Source organism: Manduca sexta, chromosome 11, assembly GCF_014839805.1.
Source record: "Manduca sexta isolate Smith_Timp_Sample1 chromosome 11, JHU_Msex_v1.0, whole genome shotgun sequence".
NCBI lineage: Eukaryota > Metazoa > Arthropoda > Insecta > Lepidoptera > Sphingidae > Manduca > Manduca sexta.
This window is the reverse complement of record NC_051125.1, coordinates 3139909-3159121: the sequence shown is the minus strand read 5'-3', so window position 1 is coordinate 3159121 and position 19213 is coordinate 3139909. Positions and strand designations below refer to the sequence as shown.

Below are 19213 nucleotides of genomic sequence, written 5' to 3'. Positions count from 1 at the left end.
AGTTTTAGCCTCTGTGCCAATTTATTACCCGTAGCGGTACTCCGCGTCTCTGCTACATAATTAGCGAGGCGTCTTGAGAATTTTCCTCTAATAACACTTGTAATTGCTTATTGAACTTAATGGCTTTGACGGGTGTAAAAACATCTAGATTTGCTCTCTTATATAATGTAAGTAGGGGTCTTCAGAAATCAGTATTGTTTTCATCTGGTGGATTGACTTCGTAGGTTTTTTTTTTTATTGGGCTAGTCACTTGCTTAGTGAATATAAACCGTAACAACACTAGTCAATATTTTTTACTTTACATGGCCCTACACTACGCTAGTCTTACAGAGACATGAGATATAGACAGACGGAAGATAACCTGATCCAACATCTTTTCAATGTGGTTTTTGAACTCGTTTTTATGACACTCACGAAATTGGTAAGAATTGATATGAGAAGGTGCCTAGTCTGCATATTAAATGTATGTACCGGCTTTTATTCCTCTAATCTTACTATCTACTTAAAGCTAAGTGTGTGGTCTCTAAGCGATATTCATTAACTTCCTACAACTCAACAAAGTTAACCAATAATACAGATGTATCAACACATAAATCTCAATAAGCACTTACCGGAACGTTTTTCGTAATTAAACACGCCTACCGACCCAAATACCGGAAAGTCCGGATGTCTCGCATCCGCGCCCGATCCGATTGCTTTGATCTATTCCGGGCATCATCGATCTAGTACAAAAATGTAGTATTGTTTCGTCCATACGGTTCTCTATTATGATAGTTAAGTGATAATCTGTTGACATGTTCTGGGACACCAAATCGTTATCCAATTGGCTGTATGTGCCTCCTACTTATACATAATTAAAAAAAAAAAACTTGTGTTATGTGACACGACAATAATTTTCAAGAGTTTACAGTTAAAGCGTTAAACATGACTATATCTCTACTTGATAGAGGATCCTGCTATGTGAATAGATAGATAATTTGTTAGCTAGTAGAGCCCCGTAACTATGCAGTTCCCTAGGGTTCTTAGGCATTCAAAAACCCATCTTTAATACGATAGATAATAGATTCCTTACAGATAGTCATCTATTACGTTTATAAAGTGAAAAGTAATTTACACTGTTACAAAAAATAAAGAAATGTAACTAGACAGACAGCTTAATTTAATTTCACGAAGTAAAAAGTAGAAACTCACAAACCACGGACATGAATAATAAATAACGAAGCTTCCTTTGTTTAGAAATTTTGTAATGTCTGTTTCAGTACAAACTAGATTTAAACAATTAAAGTACGGTTTAAAACACAAAAGTTGTCATGTTCCAGAGTTTTTATTACACACGGCGGATGCTTGGTTGGGTACCGACGTAATTTGTTATTTTTAAAGTGCTGAACTTCTTTTTGAATCACGCCATTTTTACATTTACGCCTCTTAGTCGGGAAACGTAGTTGAAAACTTTATTAATGGGTTCGTGAGAGCATAATATAAACTATTTTGTATGGAAAATTGTAATTACTCGGTATAAAAGTAGTGGAAATATGCTTCTTTGGTATGTGTTAGGTTTGGTAGTGTAGTAACGAAAATGTGACAAAACTTGCTCCTAATGAGAAAGGGGCAAGATTTTTACACGAATGTATTTGTTATGTAATACGTACAGCATATTTTAAAGGAAATTGAAAGGGCATCATGCTGGTTTGATGTTTATTATTATTACTTTACTGCTGTAGATATGCTGAATAATTCGTGCAAGACATATACAGGGTCATTTTGATATTACTGAAACTACATACTTATATTCTTAAAAATGTCAGTTTACAATATGTTATACGAACCGAAGGTGTAAAAAAATACTAGGTTTCGACCAAAATAAATATTAATTAAAAGAATTTCTAATTTTACTTGCTCTAATGCTACTACTACTGATCTAAAAGAATTCGATGTAACGCCAACATCATGTTTTTAGTTAGAAATACACTCAGGCAAATGCGATATTCAAAATAAACTACAAAATGATCAAAGAGTAGAAAACTAAAACTGCGATTATAGCCGCTAATATTTGTTATTCATGAATGATTTTTGACACAATCTTTGCAGAGATAAGAACTAGTAAATGTTCATTCTGTTAACGCAATGTTAAATTATCTATCGACTACGACGAAACTATTTATCTACAACACTTAAATTTAGTAGAATCTAAATATTATTTTAATATTAAGAGACATTAATGGACCATTATTGGTAGACTTCAGTTTACATTCCATAAAGCCACATACTTAAATAAAAGAAACCGACCACATCCGGTGACGCTTACGGTTGCTTTTAGTGAAAATTTATTTTTAAAACATAAATCTCACAGTAAAGACACTAAGCGACTAATATCCAAATATTCATTGCTATTTCCATCATTAGTTGTTGATTTTACTTATAGATCGAATCATAGAATTGATATAGTTTATACATCACAAACCATTGAAAAATATTTATATTCGCCATTTTAAAAATGGCGGTTTGACATATTATGTAAACAATACATTCTAAATTTAAAAATAAATATTGTTGGAACGCTATACATCAAAGAGAATGTGGAATATATTTATGTTCGTGTTTGTACGCACAAATTATTTGATCGATACGCAAGCTATTCCGTGGAGTGTTTCCAACTTTTATATGACTCATATTTCGATCTAGACAGTGACTTCAACTAGGCATGTATACGGCTACGACTATGTAATGTCAAAGTAGGTATACGATAGGGATTGGAAATAATGAAAACTATGAGTTTCATGTTTCAAAATATGAAACTAGATATTATTATTTGGGTAAATATGTACAATATTCCAGGTATAATCTAGAATAAAACAGGGTTACACAACAGTACAAAATAAATTCGAAAGCTGGTGAAATCTATTTATTTGTGATTAAGCCATATTAGAAATATCGTATTCTTCGACATACAGTATTTCTTCACGTCCATTATTACCTTTAATTTACAATAAATTAACTATATCTCTGAAATCTTTAATATTTAAAAAAAGATAAAAACTAAACTTTAATCAGACATATCTAATTTAATTTTACACTTTTTAGGCTATTGTTAACAAAGTCATTACGGAGTTAACAGTTAACACTCAATCTCGGAACAACATGGAAGTTTGCATTGAAACAATTAATTGTCGTATATTGGACTTAGCTTGGCAATGAACTGACGTGTCGGAATGTGTATTACTCGTTGTAACTTTAAATAACTCGCAGATTAATCCTTTCATTAGCTTCATTACAGTAAGTTTTGTTTTGAACTTGTCTGTCTAAAAGACTGCATTTTAAATTTTAATAGGATTTGATATTAATATAATGTCACCTACGGATTTATTCCTTGTTCATTTAATATGTTTTAATTTTAATTTAACTAGATATCTACTCTACATGAAGTGCAATGAAGCAGCATAGGGTAATCTTTAGGTAGATAGATGGAAATCAAAATCTTGCGCCATAACTCTAATCGAGCGAATGATCTGGATATATTCAGCGTTAGTTGTAGAAAATCTTGTAACTTTAGTTGCTCTTTGGAAAACTTGTCTTGATAATGTATTACTTAAAAACAAAAAAGAAATGAGACATATTTAACTTGTAGATAAAAGCTCGGTAGGCACCGGCTTGGCTGTGCCTTTGGCATTGTTTTAGTTCATTGGGGACGGGTGCTGCTCACCGGCGGACCGCTTGCTCGTTTACTTACTAAGGCAACAAAAAAATCTTTTTTTGGCTATTTAGGTCGATATGGCATTTTCCATTTAAGTCCGGTAACCAACGAATCCGAAACCCAAATGACTTAAACATAAGTTATGCAGTATATTTTACTTAACACCTCAGTGTTGCCGCTAAGTGTCCATTGCTTATTTTTCTTACTCCGAGTGTTGCCAGATTTAGAAAGTTCCCGATAGCGCGGCGTCCCCTTCTGTCGTGAGTCAGGCAAATTACCGCTCCAGTGATTAATGCGAGCTATTCTTGGTTGTATCCTCAACTCGGTTACCTTCCTTTGTTCTACTGAAATGTTTGTATGATAGATTTAATTCGTTTCGTGAATGCGAAATTTCGGTTTTCCGGGTTTTAGATGGATGTTGTATTGTTTAATTTCGTTACAAGAGGAAGTTTAAAAACTCTTTCGAAGTTAAAGACGAATGTAGTATTAGTTTTAAATGTTTTAACGCTTTTCAGTTGATTATTCATAGGCTTTTGCATAGACTTTTTTTAATAGAACATGTAGTTGGATAACACATCTTAATCAAAGAGTTATTAGTTAATAATTATTTTACTGTATACAGGTAATAATTAAATGAAATATAATTTCGTAATGCGTATTTAGGTTTTATTGACTTTTAAGTATGTGGACAATCGGAGGCTTCCTGAAATAAGTAGTAATTTTATGCCACTAATAATTAGTTTGCTTATTTAAAATGACTGTAATCAAATAAAAGGCAAAGGAAATTCAACTAGACACAGACACGTATCTATTTCCGAACGTGTAAAATTTACTTCAAACATAAAATTTCAATTAAAAAGCTAGGGTCAACGGACTTATTTAGAACATTAAAGTTCATCTCACGTGTTTATTGCCGGAAACCATGCACCTACATGGACGTTGTTAGTGGATTATAGACTGTAATGTGATGACATAGTGATCAGTGATGATTAAAATACAGTGAGTTCGAAGCCGTCGAAATGCTGTTAATTAATTTGTACGTGGACGAGTGTAAGTATAGATATGGATTTCATGTCATGTCTGTTTAATACCCATTAGAATAACATTTTATGAGTGTATTTACATAAACATATTTTTATAAAGTACTAGCTGACCCGTCGAACTTTGTACCGCCTAACAGTCAATGAGTGTCGTGATACCTTTTAGCTGAACTAATTTAGGCTTTGATGAACGTAATACAATGATACAAAATAATAGAAATATAAAAGTATTTTATTATGATGAATGAAGAACGACGATGAATATATACAGAATGAGAATAAAAATTTTAAAAATAATAATAATTAAGTACTTCAAACACATGTCAGAAAAAAAATGATTGAAAACTATGTTGTGCTGATTGGGATACACTCGGATTATTTCATAACAGTGCCTGAACTTTCGAGACATAGACAATAGCTTATCAAGAAAAATCATAGACAACCTATAAAAAGACATTTACACTTTTGTTAACCTGTAGAATAAATCTTAGGTATTATTCCGAGCTATTTCAGATTTTTCTCGATTTGTCTATACACTTCTATTCGAGATGGTCCCTCTCTCCTCTACCCTATTCCTTTCCCTCTCTTACCATTTACAGCTAACATGCGTATGGTTTTTTATTCTAAAAAAATTAATAATTAATAAATAATTTACACAAATTAATGTCTAAAACAAACAAATATAACAGTACCTAAACTTTCGAGACATTTTGTTACAGTATTTGACAGGATTGGACAACAAATGTTTGACATCTCTGTTTGACATGTAATAAACAAAAATGAGCATTTATTGAAATGATTAAGTATTATTACACATATCGAGTTTTCATTGTTTTTAAGATGTATTCTGCTATTCGGGGCGGAGACAAATCCAACGAATCAATAACCATGAAAATTGGTTCAGCAGATCTCGAGTTATAAGTGTTGTAACAAACCCGTCTTTGTTTTATATATATAGATTTACCTTATTGATATTTAATATGTTTCATACTATTTATTCCTTGAATACTATATCAATACATAATAAAATACTTACCGAAATATAAGCTGCTCAAAAGACACAAAAAAGATTAAATATTTTAGAATCAAACTATCTAAGTCGAGACGATTGCCCTGTTACGCAACCAACGCAGCAATAAACAATGCGGTTAGGTGGGTACTAGCGTTGTCATCGCATCCACCCGGCATCTGGATTGCGACACACCGGTATCAAATCCTGCGGTCACTGGGCGGCTTTGTTACACCACTGCGTATTGTGGTTAGTTTTATTGCACGGCTTAAATATAAGCCGGTGAGCTGTGCGTGTTGTTAGCTCGTGCGTAGAAATTAATGCGGGAATGCAAAGTATCGACAAATGGATTGGGCGGATTGGATGTGTAGAGGGAGATTTGGTTGATGCTTTTGTTAATGTTTTCATTTCGGGAACTAAGGTGTCAGGTTTACGGGGCTTTGTTATTTTTCGTAAAATACCTATTTTAAAAGTCGGTACTTAGATGTTACTAAATATCTTACTTATCGGCTTCCGATTGTCAAAATCGTCTTACCTTCATTTTTTAAATCTAAACAGAAAATTACATACAGCATGCAACGTGTTTATATATCGTAACAGTTTACTTGAATTTTTATGTTCTCATTGTTAAAGGTCCGCGCCATGGAGCAGCGGCTTTGCGAGTGGCCGGCGGGCGCTGACGGCGCTCCCAAAGCTATCTCGCGGCTAGAGGGCCAGATAGAAGAACAGGTAATCAATTTCCTGGCTTTGTAGGTACTTATCCTCGATTTCATATAAAATCATTTTGTTATCTGCAGGTAGAAGCACTTACGTAGGTACTAAGATATGTTTATAAAAAGCTTTTCGAACTACATACCTACCTAAGTATTTCAAATAAAACAAATGTTAGTTTATAATATATGAAATTTTCTTTAATTGAAAATGTGAAAAATATTTTTTTTGGGAATGAATTCGCTGACATCACGAGTGTTTACAAAGTCTATGTACTTATTTGTTTTTGAACGGACCCGAACCATTTTTTGTTTGTTTAGAATTTTGAACGTCAAGTTGACGTCTAATCGGACCTTAGAAATGGTATACGGACGCTTGTTTTAATATTTATGAATTAGAAAGTTTTATGTTCATTATGAATGGAAAAATATTATTTTGTGTTTTAATTACACTCTTGTTTAAATGTATTTGCTATTGAAATTAAGTGAAAGAATATTTCGTTAGCGAAACTAATCAAAAAGTGTTGATAAACAAGTAACGTTGAAGACTAACAACATGCAGGTAATTGAATAAAATATCATTTTTTTTTCTAAATTTCATATACCTAACGAATTCAATTTCCTGAAATTCCTCGGAAAATATGTCTTTTTGTTTCATCACTACATAGTATAAAACAAAGTCGCTTTCTCTGTCCCTATGTGTGCTTAAATCTTTAAAACTACTCAACGGATTTTGATGCGGTTTTTTTTAATAGATAGAGTGATTCAAGAGGAAGGTTTATATGTATAATAATATCCATTAAATAGACAGCATTGCACCCGGGCGAAGCCGGGGCGGGTCGCTAGTCCTTACTAAAAAGAACGGTATGAATGTAAACAAAGAGTTCTATAACTTGTAACTGAATTTATGTTCGATTTTTAAATTTTAGCTATAGTACAAATTCGACAAACAACGACCAGTACACACGACTACAAATCTTATTTACTAAAAATACCACACTAGTTTTCACTCTTCTAATGCCTTTGACTTAGTACAAACCACAATGTACTCAAATCTGCACAATCTCCGTTATTTTTCCAGAAACATCTAAGACTCCAGGACGCGAAGCAGGTGGAAGCCAAGGCCGCCCGCATTAAAGAGTGGGTGACCAACAAGCTTCGGGAACTTGAGCAGCAGAATCAACTGCTGAGAGAGCAGAACGACCGTTGCAATCAGCAGCTTGAACTACTGAGAAACCACATAGCTGCGCAGGGCAGCAGGAATTGTACTGTAAGTATATTAGAAATAAGTTGATATTAGAGTGACAGTTTGGTTGATAAAGCACAAGAATATGTATCATATGGTATATGTAAAAAACCTATAAAGGAATAGATATCTCCAAGTTTCTATAACAGTTTAGGTAAACTAAATGAACTAGGTACTTATATTTGTATTCTAGTTTTTTTAAATACATTTATAATTTCAGTAAATATTTATTTTAATAATAAAGTCACTGATAAAATAAAATAGTATGAAATATGAAATTGGATTTACTAGCTTGGTTTCAGATACTGTATTATAAAAAATATAGTTTCAATACACCTACTAACTAATATCATACATGATATAATGCTTTGTGTAGTCAAGCTCATGAATTCATAATCCTTTTAAAACATATTGCATAAGCCATAAGAATGACATTTTAACTTCAAGCCATGCCAATATCATATCATTTGGCAGTATAATAACTAAGCTTTGTAAGCTGTTCATGCTACTTTAACCATTTAATAACTGAAAGGTCTGAAATGGTAACCAAATTTTAAAAGTTTTTAATGCAATTACTAATACAAATGATCTAAATCGGCAATTATAAGAGATCTAAATTCAAATATCAAATACCCAATGCTTGTAATTACTGATAAAAATTATCTCATTGGCAATTAGAAAAAGAAATCTAAATTGAAATATTAAATACCTAGTGTTTTCTTGATATTGAAACAATATTATTTACACAATATTATTTATTATCCAAACAAAAATTACTACTTTCAAACTATTCCGGTAAGTTGTATACATAATTGGTTGACTCCCCAGTTCCTACCGACTCGTGCGAGTCTCTCCCTTGAAGTGAGGACAGATGACGGCCCCTCTCGGACCACCACAAGCTTGATAGCGACCAACAGGCGTCGCTCAGAGAGTCTCGAGGGGCCCCAGGTAGAGCATAAGCTCTTATAGCGCTAGATGTTTATTTTGGCACATTTATGTTCAACGCACTCTAATAGACCTTTGCTTTTAGGTTCACTGAAGTAACTGTTAAGTTGCATAACTAACATATCAGTTTTGTTCAGCTGCTATTGAGTTGAGCTAGACTTGCAATTTCAATTCATGTGATATTTTTGCTGAATCAAATAGGTAAAATGCTACCACATTGGCAGACTGGGTATTATGTTAATTTGTACATTATGTAGTTATCTTAATTGTAAATTGTCATATTATGATACTTACAACTACAAAGTATTTTTTTACCTATTTCAATCAGCAAAATATAGCAATAAAATATACATTCTTTGTTGGTTAAAAAGCTGACCGAGGCTGTTATATATGGGTCTATTGATCTTAATAACTTGATTGTTAGTTGTAGCTTATTCTGTAATTCTATTAGTTTAATGCATTTTTTAGGGATGCTGTAAAACCATACTTCAGTCAATTTTTTTATAAAAATTACTGTAATGAAAAGCTCACTGATGTGCTGATGAATCCAATAAGACATTAAACTACAATACTTCTCCGGGTTAATGGTCACTTTATTACATACCGTAAAGATAACATGTACAGCATTGCATATTTTTGTTTGCTTATCATCACTTTTGTATGATAATAAATATGTAATGTATATTTTTTTTATGAGGCCATGTCAAAGTGGCCCAACTGCACCTGATGGTAAATGGAGTGTAGTCCAATAGAATGTCGACTGAAGAAAGTTGATTAACCCACGACAGTTAACACCATTATATCGAACTGTTGTAACTGGATATACACAGGCTAATCCCGGAACGCGACACACTACTTGGGCCACTATGGCGGGTTTTAACACCTTGTGTATGTATGGTGGTCGCTATCTGGGCGAATATTAAATATATAGTACCACCACCTATGTATGTCTCGATATGATATAGGACTAGGTCTACATGGAGAACAGCTTTTATTGCTTAGGCTATATTATATAAATTATTTTCTGTGTTGTCGTGATTAGGGCTGTAAATATTTTTTAGCTAGCATTCACGAAATTTATTTCAGTTGCACTGTTTTAGTAAAATAATTGTAAATAATTTTAAATTATTCAATGCGTGTTTTAGTAGTATTCATTATTGTTACCAATTTAATTGGACTGCTCGACAGTCCATATAATTATCATACATTTTTTTTAATTCTCAATAAGAAGTTCTTAATTAATATGTAGTTATATGTTCTTATTAAGAACATATAACTACATATTAATTTGTTACATGACTTAATTTGGCACATTTTGACATCTCATTCATAAATATTTTAATAATGAGTGTAAACTTAAATTTTAACTTAATTTAATTTTAATTATGACTATATTATTTTGTTTTAAAGCAAGATTGCTGTCTTTAAATTCTTTTACTAATGTTTTGAAATATGTGCTTATAATTTCGGACCACATTTATCGTAACATGTAACTCTACCCCAAATGGTAGGGACTTACCCCATAAATTATATCATGTTACTGGCTACGGATCAAGTATGGAGACACCAGAAAATAATAAAGGGTGTTGAAACTAAGTAAAATATATTACCCTTTTGGGGTAAATTTACTAGAAATTTAAGAAGAATTATAATTCACAGAATCTTCTTTAATGGTCTCTGTGTGTAGAATACACATAGTCATATTCATTATATAAAATACCTTTTTGGGCTAGAAGATATATTTAAATTTAAAGAGACAAAAATATTCATACGCTATGTAAATAATGAGCTATTTTAGTTTTTTTAAGTATAAGTATAGCATAGGTAGAAACATCAAGCTATAGAAAGAAAATCAGCATGTCAATGATAAACTTCACTAATCACTAAATGTTTATGAAGGACAGAGATGTCGGTCTACAACACCGATTTTCTCTTTCTCGTGGAATATTCATTGTCTAGTATTATATCTCTGTCTATAGCTCGATAATATTCAAGTGACATATATTGACTGTCGTCTTCTTTTTTCTAAAGATCGATGATAGCTTGGTTTAATGATTACTGCTGAGTTTACATTGTTAATACACCCGACCTTTCCAGTTGCCGATAAATTCGTCGGAGCCGCACTACAGTACGCCGGTGCGGCACAGGCGCAACCTGTCGATCGGCACTACCAACCTAGCGAACAGCGGTGCCAACACGGCCGCGTTGAACACAATGAATCGCACCATGGACGAGAGGACTACAGCCAGCTTGTTGGCTGATGATTTGGCTGTAAGTTGGTTGGAAATTAATGGGCCGATGTTTTTTTTTTATACACACACTCACCTCTTTTATCCTCGAAGGGGTAGGCATAGGTGTAACTGATGACGGCGAAAACAAGGGTAGTTTTCGTCGTTTGTATTCCGTCCTATGATGTGATAGAGCGAGCCTATCGCCATATCGGACACGAATTCCATACTTATTAGATAAACCCAACATCACTGCCCAATCCGGGATCAAACCTGAGACCTCAGCACTGCAATCGTACCATAATACAATTACGTCACCGGGGTAAATATTATAATATATTTTTAATTGGGGTAATTTTCGCTGGTTGATATTGTTTATCGTCAAATTATTTAATACGATTGTAATATTTTACTGTTCGTTTTAGAAAGCTATATTACTAAAATAATTCATCTAAACTCTGTAAATGACCATGAGCGATGGCTATTAGTGACATATCCATATCTCTAACGTATCAATATATCTTTTTCATGTAGATTTTGATTTCTTGAATGCATGAGACTTTACAATTTCGCCTATTTTTTATGCATTTCAGACCGCTGTAGAGAACTTAGTGGTGTTACCGACCACGCCAAACACATCTACAGATGGTGACACCACACACGACTACGCGGAGATTTACACGCCCAGTAGAGGTGAGTGTTATCCGTTTTGGCTTATTTGTGTTAATTTTTTTTATTGCTGATTTTACTAGGTTATTTCTTATATATGAAGTGTATTTGTGGGTATGGTGACATTGTTTAGTACAATGCCATGCAGAGTTTTGTTAGTCAAAGTATGAATGGAATAATTATTGATCATGCATTCTATATTCATTGCTGAACGTGCCGATAAAACGGAAATTTAATTAACTTTTTCTAGGTTTTAATAAAAATCTGTCATCGAAATTCCTCGTTGAGAATTATTACAGTCTGTAATTAAAACAACACTGCAGCAATTACTTACTGAATTGTTAAAAAAAAAATATGTAAGGTGTATGTTTTGTTGGCTGTTCAAATAAATAAATAAGAGAAAACTTTATGACAGAGCGTACGCCAGCATGGCAGCCGCCGGGCGCGGGCGGCGCGGGGGTGGGCGGGGGCGCGTGCGTGGTGGTGCAGGGCGCGTCGCGCGGCGGCTCGTCGGCGGACTCGTGCGCGTCCGACGCGCCGCGCCCGCCCACGCCGCCGCTGCACCGCTTCCCCAGCTGGGAGGCCAAGATATACCAGGTCACCACCACATGCACACATCCACCACACAGCCTATACCCTGGGGCTACATACACTCCCAAAAATATATTTCTGCCGCCCCAGGTCACCACCACCGACACGGCACCACATAAACACATTCTGTACCCTGGAACTACATACACAAAAATAATATATTTCTGCCGCCAAGCAGTGTAGTCACTGTTGTTGGTTTGAAGGATGTTGTAGTCAGTGTAACTACTGGACATAATGAGACATAGCATCTCATGTCTCGGGATGGCGAGCGCATTGGAATGCCAAACAATACTTTGTAATTCAAGGTGTTGGATGGTGTTTCTACTGTTTATGGGCGATGTATCACTCACTACCAGGCAAGCTCGTCATGTGATACAAACCAATAAAAAAATTCAACGAGAATAATAAACTAATCAAACTAAGCATATAAAAACACTACTCTAATTTATTAATTTTAATAATTTATTTTCGGTAGATATTTTCTAATCAAGCTTGACTGAGACCATTATAGCAACCAGCCAGTCGAAATTTATATTGTGATAGATTATAGATATTTATTACTTTCTGTTTACAACCATTATGACACAAACCAATAAGGAAAGTAATATGGTATATAACATAATATCTTCTTATCAACATTACGAAATGTCTTACGAAATTTATGTCAATGTATTTTGCGATAAAACATTGAAGCGCATCATTTTTTTCGACATAGTTTAAATAAGTACGACACTTTGCATTGCAGAGATCATCATGATTTAAATATTTAAATTGAAGTTCAAACTTGTGAGTTATTCATGAGCCTGAAAATTCCAATTATTTTTTTTTTGAGTATGTGGTACCAAAGTTAATATTACCTACAATATCGACTTATAATATGTTATCTTCGGTGAAGGTGGCAGACGACGGGTTGCAGCAGTCAGTGGAGGAGGAGCTGAGTCCGCCGCCGTGCCCGCGGCCCATGCACGAGTCCACCAGCTACCAAGACATATCCGTGCCCGTCTACGCCACTGTTAAAGGGGTAAGTACAGATACATCCTTCCTATAGTCCAAAACAACACGGTTTTACTCACTGCTCAGTGATCGAGAGGCCTCCGCGACGCGACGTCCTCTTAGCACTCGCCCCTGAGGATGACCTACTTAATAGGTCGAAATTGGTCGGCGATTCCGACTACTTTTTAAACGTGAGTAAAACCGTGTTGTTTTCGACTAAGTTAATATGTGTCGCGTAAGTTTTAATAATATCATCCTTCCTATATCGAATATCTGAAGAGTTTAGGAAAAATGGTACATATTTATATCATATTATTAATTAAATTATGAATACATAAATTCAGGCCCGTTCTAAAGTGTTAAGCTCACAAATTTCCCCAAACTCATATTTGTTTTCAGTCTCATAATAGTACAAAATTAAAGCAGTGTAATAACCAATAGAATATATCAATATGTCATTCCTATTCGATAGGTATATTTTGTACTATTCACACACACACTTACAACAAAACAAGTTTTCATCTTTCCTGTCAACCCGCGCTGGCTTCTTTGTTTATTTTGTACTCCCATTTGTTTTAAGTCCAATATAAAATGTCTATAGTTATATAAGCGACTTAATTGGAGGAATTATACTTATACTAGCTTTTGCCCGCGGCTCCGCCCGCGTTATAAAGTTTTTCAGGCTAAAGTTTTCCGTTATAAAAGTAATAGTTTCCCGGGAGCCTATGTTCTTCCCAGGGTCTCAAACTGTCTCCATACCAAATTTCATCTTAATATGTTGGGTAGTTTTTGAGTTTAACACGTTCAGGCAGACAGATGCAGCGGGGGAGTTTGTTTTATAATATATTTTTTAGAACTTTTTAAGAGGAACGATCCCGTCATACATCATTGTTGCATAATTTTAACCGTTTACGCAGCGCAGGCAACGCAAGCTCTCAAAACTTATAATTTTCCCCGTTTTTGCAACATGTTTCTTTACTGCTCCGCTCCTATTGGTCATAGCGTGATGATATATAGCCTATAGCACTCCACGAACAAAGGGCTACCCAACGCAAAAAGAATTTTTCAGTTTGGACCGGTAGTTCCTGAGATTAGCCATTACTACTCCGCTCCTATTGGGTATAGCGTGATGATATATACCCTATAACACTTCACGAACAAAGAGCTATCCAACGCAAAAATATTTTTTTAGTTTGGACCGGTAGTTCCTGAGATTATCCATTACTGCTCCGCTCCTATTGGGTATAGCGTGATGATATATAGCCTATAGCACTCCACGAACAAAGGGCTATCCAACGCAAAAAGAATTTTTCAGTTTGGACCGGTAGTTCCTGAGATTAGCCATTACTGCTCCGCTCCTATTGGGTATAGCGTAATTATATATACTCTATAGCACTCCACGAACAAAGGGCTATCCAACGCAAAAAGAAATTTTCAGTTTGGACCGGTAGTTCCTGAGATTAGCCATTACTGCTCCGCTCCTATTGGGTATAGCGTGATGATATATAGCCTATAGCACTCCACGAACAAAGGGCTATCCAACGAAAAAAGAAATTTTCAGTTTGGACCGGTAGTTCCTGAGATTAGCCATTACTGCCCCGCTCCTATTGGGTATAGCGTGATGATATATAGCCTATAGCACTCCACGAACAAAGGGCTATCCAACGCAAAAAGAATTTTTCAGTTTGGACCGGTAGTTCCTGAGATTAGCGCGTTCAAACAAACAAACAAACAAACAAACAAACAAACTCTTCAGCTTTATATAATAGTATAGATAATTATAATTTAATATTCTCATGTACCTTGACTTATCGTAAGTGCAACTATGTTCGACTACGTGATGAATACAGCATTTTATTTTATAAGTACCCCCTCTTTTCGCCATACGTATTCCGTCCTATGATGTTTTTGGGGCGAGCCTATCACCACACCCGGCCGGCATATTGTTCTATAAAATATTTGACTAATAAATACCGTTCCCAGCGTGCAAGTCAGATAAGGTCGATGCCGTTCACGGGAGATTCGTCGGACGACTCGTCCGACGGCGAGGAGTCCATGGGCGTGACTGTACACAACACGCCGCACCATCAGCTCGTCGCTAATACGTCCTATGGTAATTATCGATACTAATTCATCGATAACGGCTTGCCGAGTGTGAAAAATAAAGGAAATAGTTCGCAGATACATTGTGCAAAAATATTGTTCCACGGTTTAATTTTCTTTGTATGTCATGTTTTTTGCGTTTTGCCGTAATTAACATTTTTTTTTATTTTTTTATAATGAAATGCATATTTTTGTATGGTGTGTTTTTCACTTACTAAATTATATATAGTTTTTGGCTATTATCCCTGCTATGGCCAAAAAGAAGCCGTGATAATGCCACTGCATTTTAACTTGAACAACGACTAGCACGAAGTTCAGTCTTAAGAGTAATAATTTGTGAAAAGTAGAACCAATAAGTGGAAGTCAATTCCGATACAGATTGATCACAAAATCTAGTGTATCATAATAATGAAGTAATTTGTTGAAACAGGCGGCCAGACCTCTCAAATACCGATCAACAACGTGAACCTGACGAGCGCGCTGCCGCCCTCCATCCAGCAAACCAACCACGCGCTCGTCCTCACCAGCAGCGCCAACGGCCAGTGCAGCTCCTCCGACACCAGCCTCAGCGCCAGCAGCCCCTCCAAGAGCGTCAAGACCAGCTCCAGCCTCAGCCCCGCCAAGAGGTCCAGCAGCGGCTCGCCCAGCAAACAGAGCAAGACTAGAGGTTAGTGACAATAAACAAAAATATATCTACTACTAGAGTCATGACCACAATGTTTGTCGAGTTATAATACATTGTAAGTTTATTAACACCATAGTGTTTCTTGTCAGATGAAAAGATGCAATAGCATTGTATAGGACTCCATTATCAAAAGGTTAAAGAAATCATCTAATATAAATTAAACTATTTTTCAGATTTTATCGCGGATTGAAATCATGATAATTAAAAAAAAAACATTCATAAAGTAATTGATTGAGAAAAAATTAAATAAATAAAAGTATTGATTGGTATTGTTGTCTAAGAAGTAAAATAATATCAGATGCATAAAAATTCGTGTTAGTGTTAACAATTGAAATAGTATTATGACATGTTAAAATTACCCCATCACATCCGATAATTACCCCATCAACACTCCTATCTTTATCATTTGCCGAGATCATTTTTTTGCGACGTCATTTAGTTTCATCTCGTTTCTTCCCACCGAAACGACATTTACCCCTTCTTGAAAGAAAAGGACAACTATAGCGATAGCGTGACTGACGATTTTCTCTAACAAACATATAGTATTTGAAAATGATGCTTTTTATTTTATACAAGTAGCTTTTGCATTCGGTTCCACTTGCATGAAAAATTTTTTTGGGTTTAAATACTTTCTCAGGATAAAAGGTAGCCTAGCCTAGGATTCAGAAGTCATGAAGCTTTCAATTAGTGAAAAAGAAACAAATGTTCTTGAGATTAGCGCGTCCCAACAACAAACAGACTCCTCAGTTTTATAATGTTAGTATAGATACTGTGACCTCCAGAATAACCTACATTCATCTACATTGACCTTCAGAAGTCACAACGCGAATAAATGATGAGAGAAAATAACAGTTGCTTAATAAATTGTATATGCAATATTATAGTGTTTAAAAATATTATGGTTTGCAAAGGTTAATTGGAGGTGGTACAGGTTATTCAAACAAGGGGAAAGGTTAAATTTAAACAGATAATAACACCTATGAAGATGAATGCAATTCAAAAGTGGTAGTTATTTATTTGCATTTCGTTTTTTTTGTCTGTTATCTTATTTAAAAATAGAGAGATGTAAATTTGACTTATCAATAAATTATATTTTTTTTTTGTTATGACCTGTAGTAACCAGGAGCCTTATTCTCTATCCCGCACGTTATTTTGACAGTGCGTAACAAGCACGTAACACAACGCATCATGTTTAGGACTATAGAAATTTGGCTTACAGAATACCATTCCACGCACATTTCTCGAAGATAACATGACACGGCCGCGTTACGCGTTTACACTATCATACAGAATAAGGGCCCAGTAATCAATTTCATCAAACAAACGGTTATAAAACACCATATCATTGCAAAAATAAAACGCAATCCCTCACTCACAAGACACAATTTCCCCAGACACGTCGTTCGAGTCGGGCATGTCTGACGACTACGCGATCCCGCCGGACGCTGTGTCGTGCGAGAGCTCTGCGTGTGCGTCGGCGCGGGGAGCGGGGCCCGGCGCGGGGCCGGGGGGCGCGGGGCCCGGCGGGGCGGGGGGCCCACAGGCGGACTCGCCGCGCAAGACTGACGCCCTGGAGAAGAGCGGACACCTGGCCAAGCTGGGCGGCAAGCTCAAGACTTGGAGGAAGAGATGGTATGGATCGGTGTGATTTATTATGACAATTTTTTTTTATTTGTGCAATGCCAAAGACAGTGTGTTGTAACTCGTAAAGGTAGATGATTTATTATTTTGGGGCTAGAAAAAATATTATTAGATACATAATCGTTTGTACTTTTCCTTTGTTAAGACTATAAATTTTAGGATCTTGACTGTCGAACATATTGACATACGCCGTTAAACAAAAAAAATGGTGACCTTTTTAAAATGGACTGAACGAAGAACCTAATCTTCCCCATGTCAACAATTTAAATTCGAAGCCGAGACTGTTTTTAAATATCCAATAATTTGAATTTCACTCACAGGTTTGTCCTCAAAAACGGCACGCTGTCCTACTGGAAGTCTCAGTCGGAAGTGAACCGCAAACCACAAGGCCAGATCGGTCTCGGCGAGGCGTGCAAGATATCGCGGAACGAAGGTGCGGCCACCTTCGAGATATTCACCGGGAGTCGAACCTACTACTTGACAGCTGACAGCATCGCTACTATGGAAGATTGGATACGGGTTTTACAGGTAAATATGACGTAACATACTGGTCTCTCATATGTGAGAGTCCGCCTGGGTAGGTACCATCGCCATGTGTATTTCTGCCGCCAAACAGCAGTGTGTAGTCACTGTTGTATTCCGGTTTGAAGGGTAACCAGTGTAACTACTGGACATAATAACACTTAACATCTCATGTCTCAGGATGGCGAGTGCAGGGGAATACCAAAGAATACTTTGTAATTCGAGGTGTTGGATGGTGTTTCTACTGTTTATGGGCGGTCGTATCGCTTACCATCAGGCGAACGGCAAGCTCGTCTCGTTATTCAAAGCAATAAAAAAAACAAATGAAATTTAGTTATCCGTAAGTGGTCATATACAACCAAAAACTGTTTGTTAGTAGAGGTTGACGAGCGGCCATACTTATTCAGATGTCTTGAGTCTTGCGTACGAGGACTCTATCATATGACAAATGTCCGAAATGTATAAAATATTTTATAATCAACAATGTTTAAGTACTCAATCCTATTTTCCAGAACGTTCAAAGGCGTAACGCTACCAAACTTCTGCTGAGCAAAGAGGACAACAAGCCCACGATCCAGGGCTGGCTGACGAAGGTCAAAAACGGACACGCCAAGAAGAGCTGGTGCGTGCTGATCGGCAAAATGTTCTTGTACTTCAAGTCGCCAGGAGACCAAGTAAGTGAATAACTGTCTAATGAACCGTTCGAATTACAGCGTACCTACTTTAGTGCCTACTGGCCATGATAATATACTCATTATGTTGCTGACCATTCACTTCTGGATGATATGAGACTCGGGCAATTAGAGTTAGAAACACTGAGTCATAATATGGCTCGACCTGGAATTTAAACCTTTGGATAAAAAGTAGCATAAATGTCATTCCGGGACATGGTCTCTTTTTATTTATTTATTTATTTTGGTACACCGACCGAGTTATATTTTGAAACTTTGTACAATTTCAAATATGCATGCCTATTATAGGCGTACACAGCTTTCACCATAAAGTGTTAACAATATACTCTCTTTGTACCTTTTATTGAAGTCCGTTCATACGTTTCGTCATTTACCATTCACAAGCATTACATTCACATATCTTCATAAACTTATATATAATATCAAGTATACTTAGAAATCCATTCCG

At 35.7% G+C, this 19213-nt stretch overlaps 1 protein-coding gene across 8 annotated transcripts in view; it reads left to right on the top strand.

The window, feature by feature from the left end:
• Positions 1 to 19213, top strand: part of LOC115452964 (uncharacterized protein CG43867) — a 341602-nt gene that overhangs the window by 307331 nt on the left and 15058 nt on the right. For 4 of the 8 annotated variants that reach the window (XM_037437426.1, XM_037437430.1, XM_037437427.1 and 1 more), the window contains exons 6-17: positions 6374 to 6469; positions 7532 to 7720; positions 8525 to 8644; positions 10739 to 10912; positions 11463 to 11562; positions 11954 to 12135; positions 13025 to 13150; positions 15106 to 15235; positions 15656 to 15892; positions 17305 to 17542; positions 17872 to 18079; positions 18586 to 18747. In XM_037437426.1, coding sequence (XP_037293323.1) covers positions 6374 to 6469; positions 7532 to 7720; positions 8525 to 8644; positions 10739 to 10912; positions 11463 to 11562; positions 11954 to 12135; positions 13025 to 13150; positions 15106 to 15235; positions 15656 to 15892; positions 17305 to 17542; positions 17872 to 18079; positions 18586 to 18747 — 1962 coding nt within the window. Of the gene's footprint in view, positions 1 to 4556; positions 4742 to 6373; positions 6470 to 6800; positions 7013 to 7531; positions 7721 to 8524; positions 8645 to 10738; positions 10913 to 11462; positions 11563 to 11953; positions 12136 to 13024; positions 13151 to 15105; positions 15236 to 15655; positions 15893 to 17304; positions 17543 to 17871; positions 18080 to 18585; positions 18748 to 19213 lie in introns of those variants that run through there. The other 4 variants (XM_037437431.1, XM_037437432.1, XM_037437428.1 and 1 more) reach the window with 4 other exon arrangements.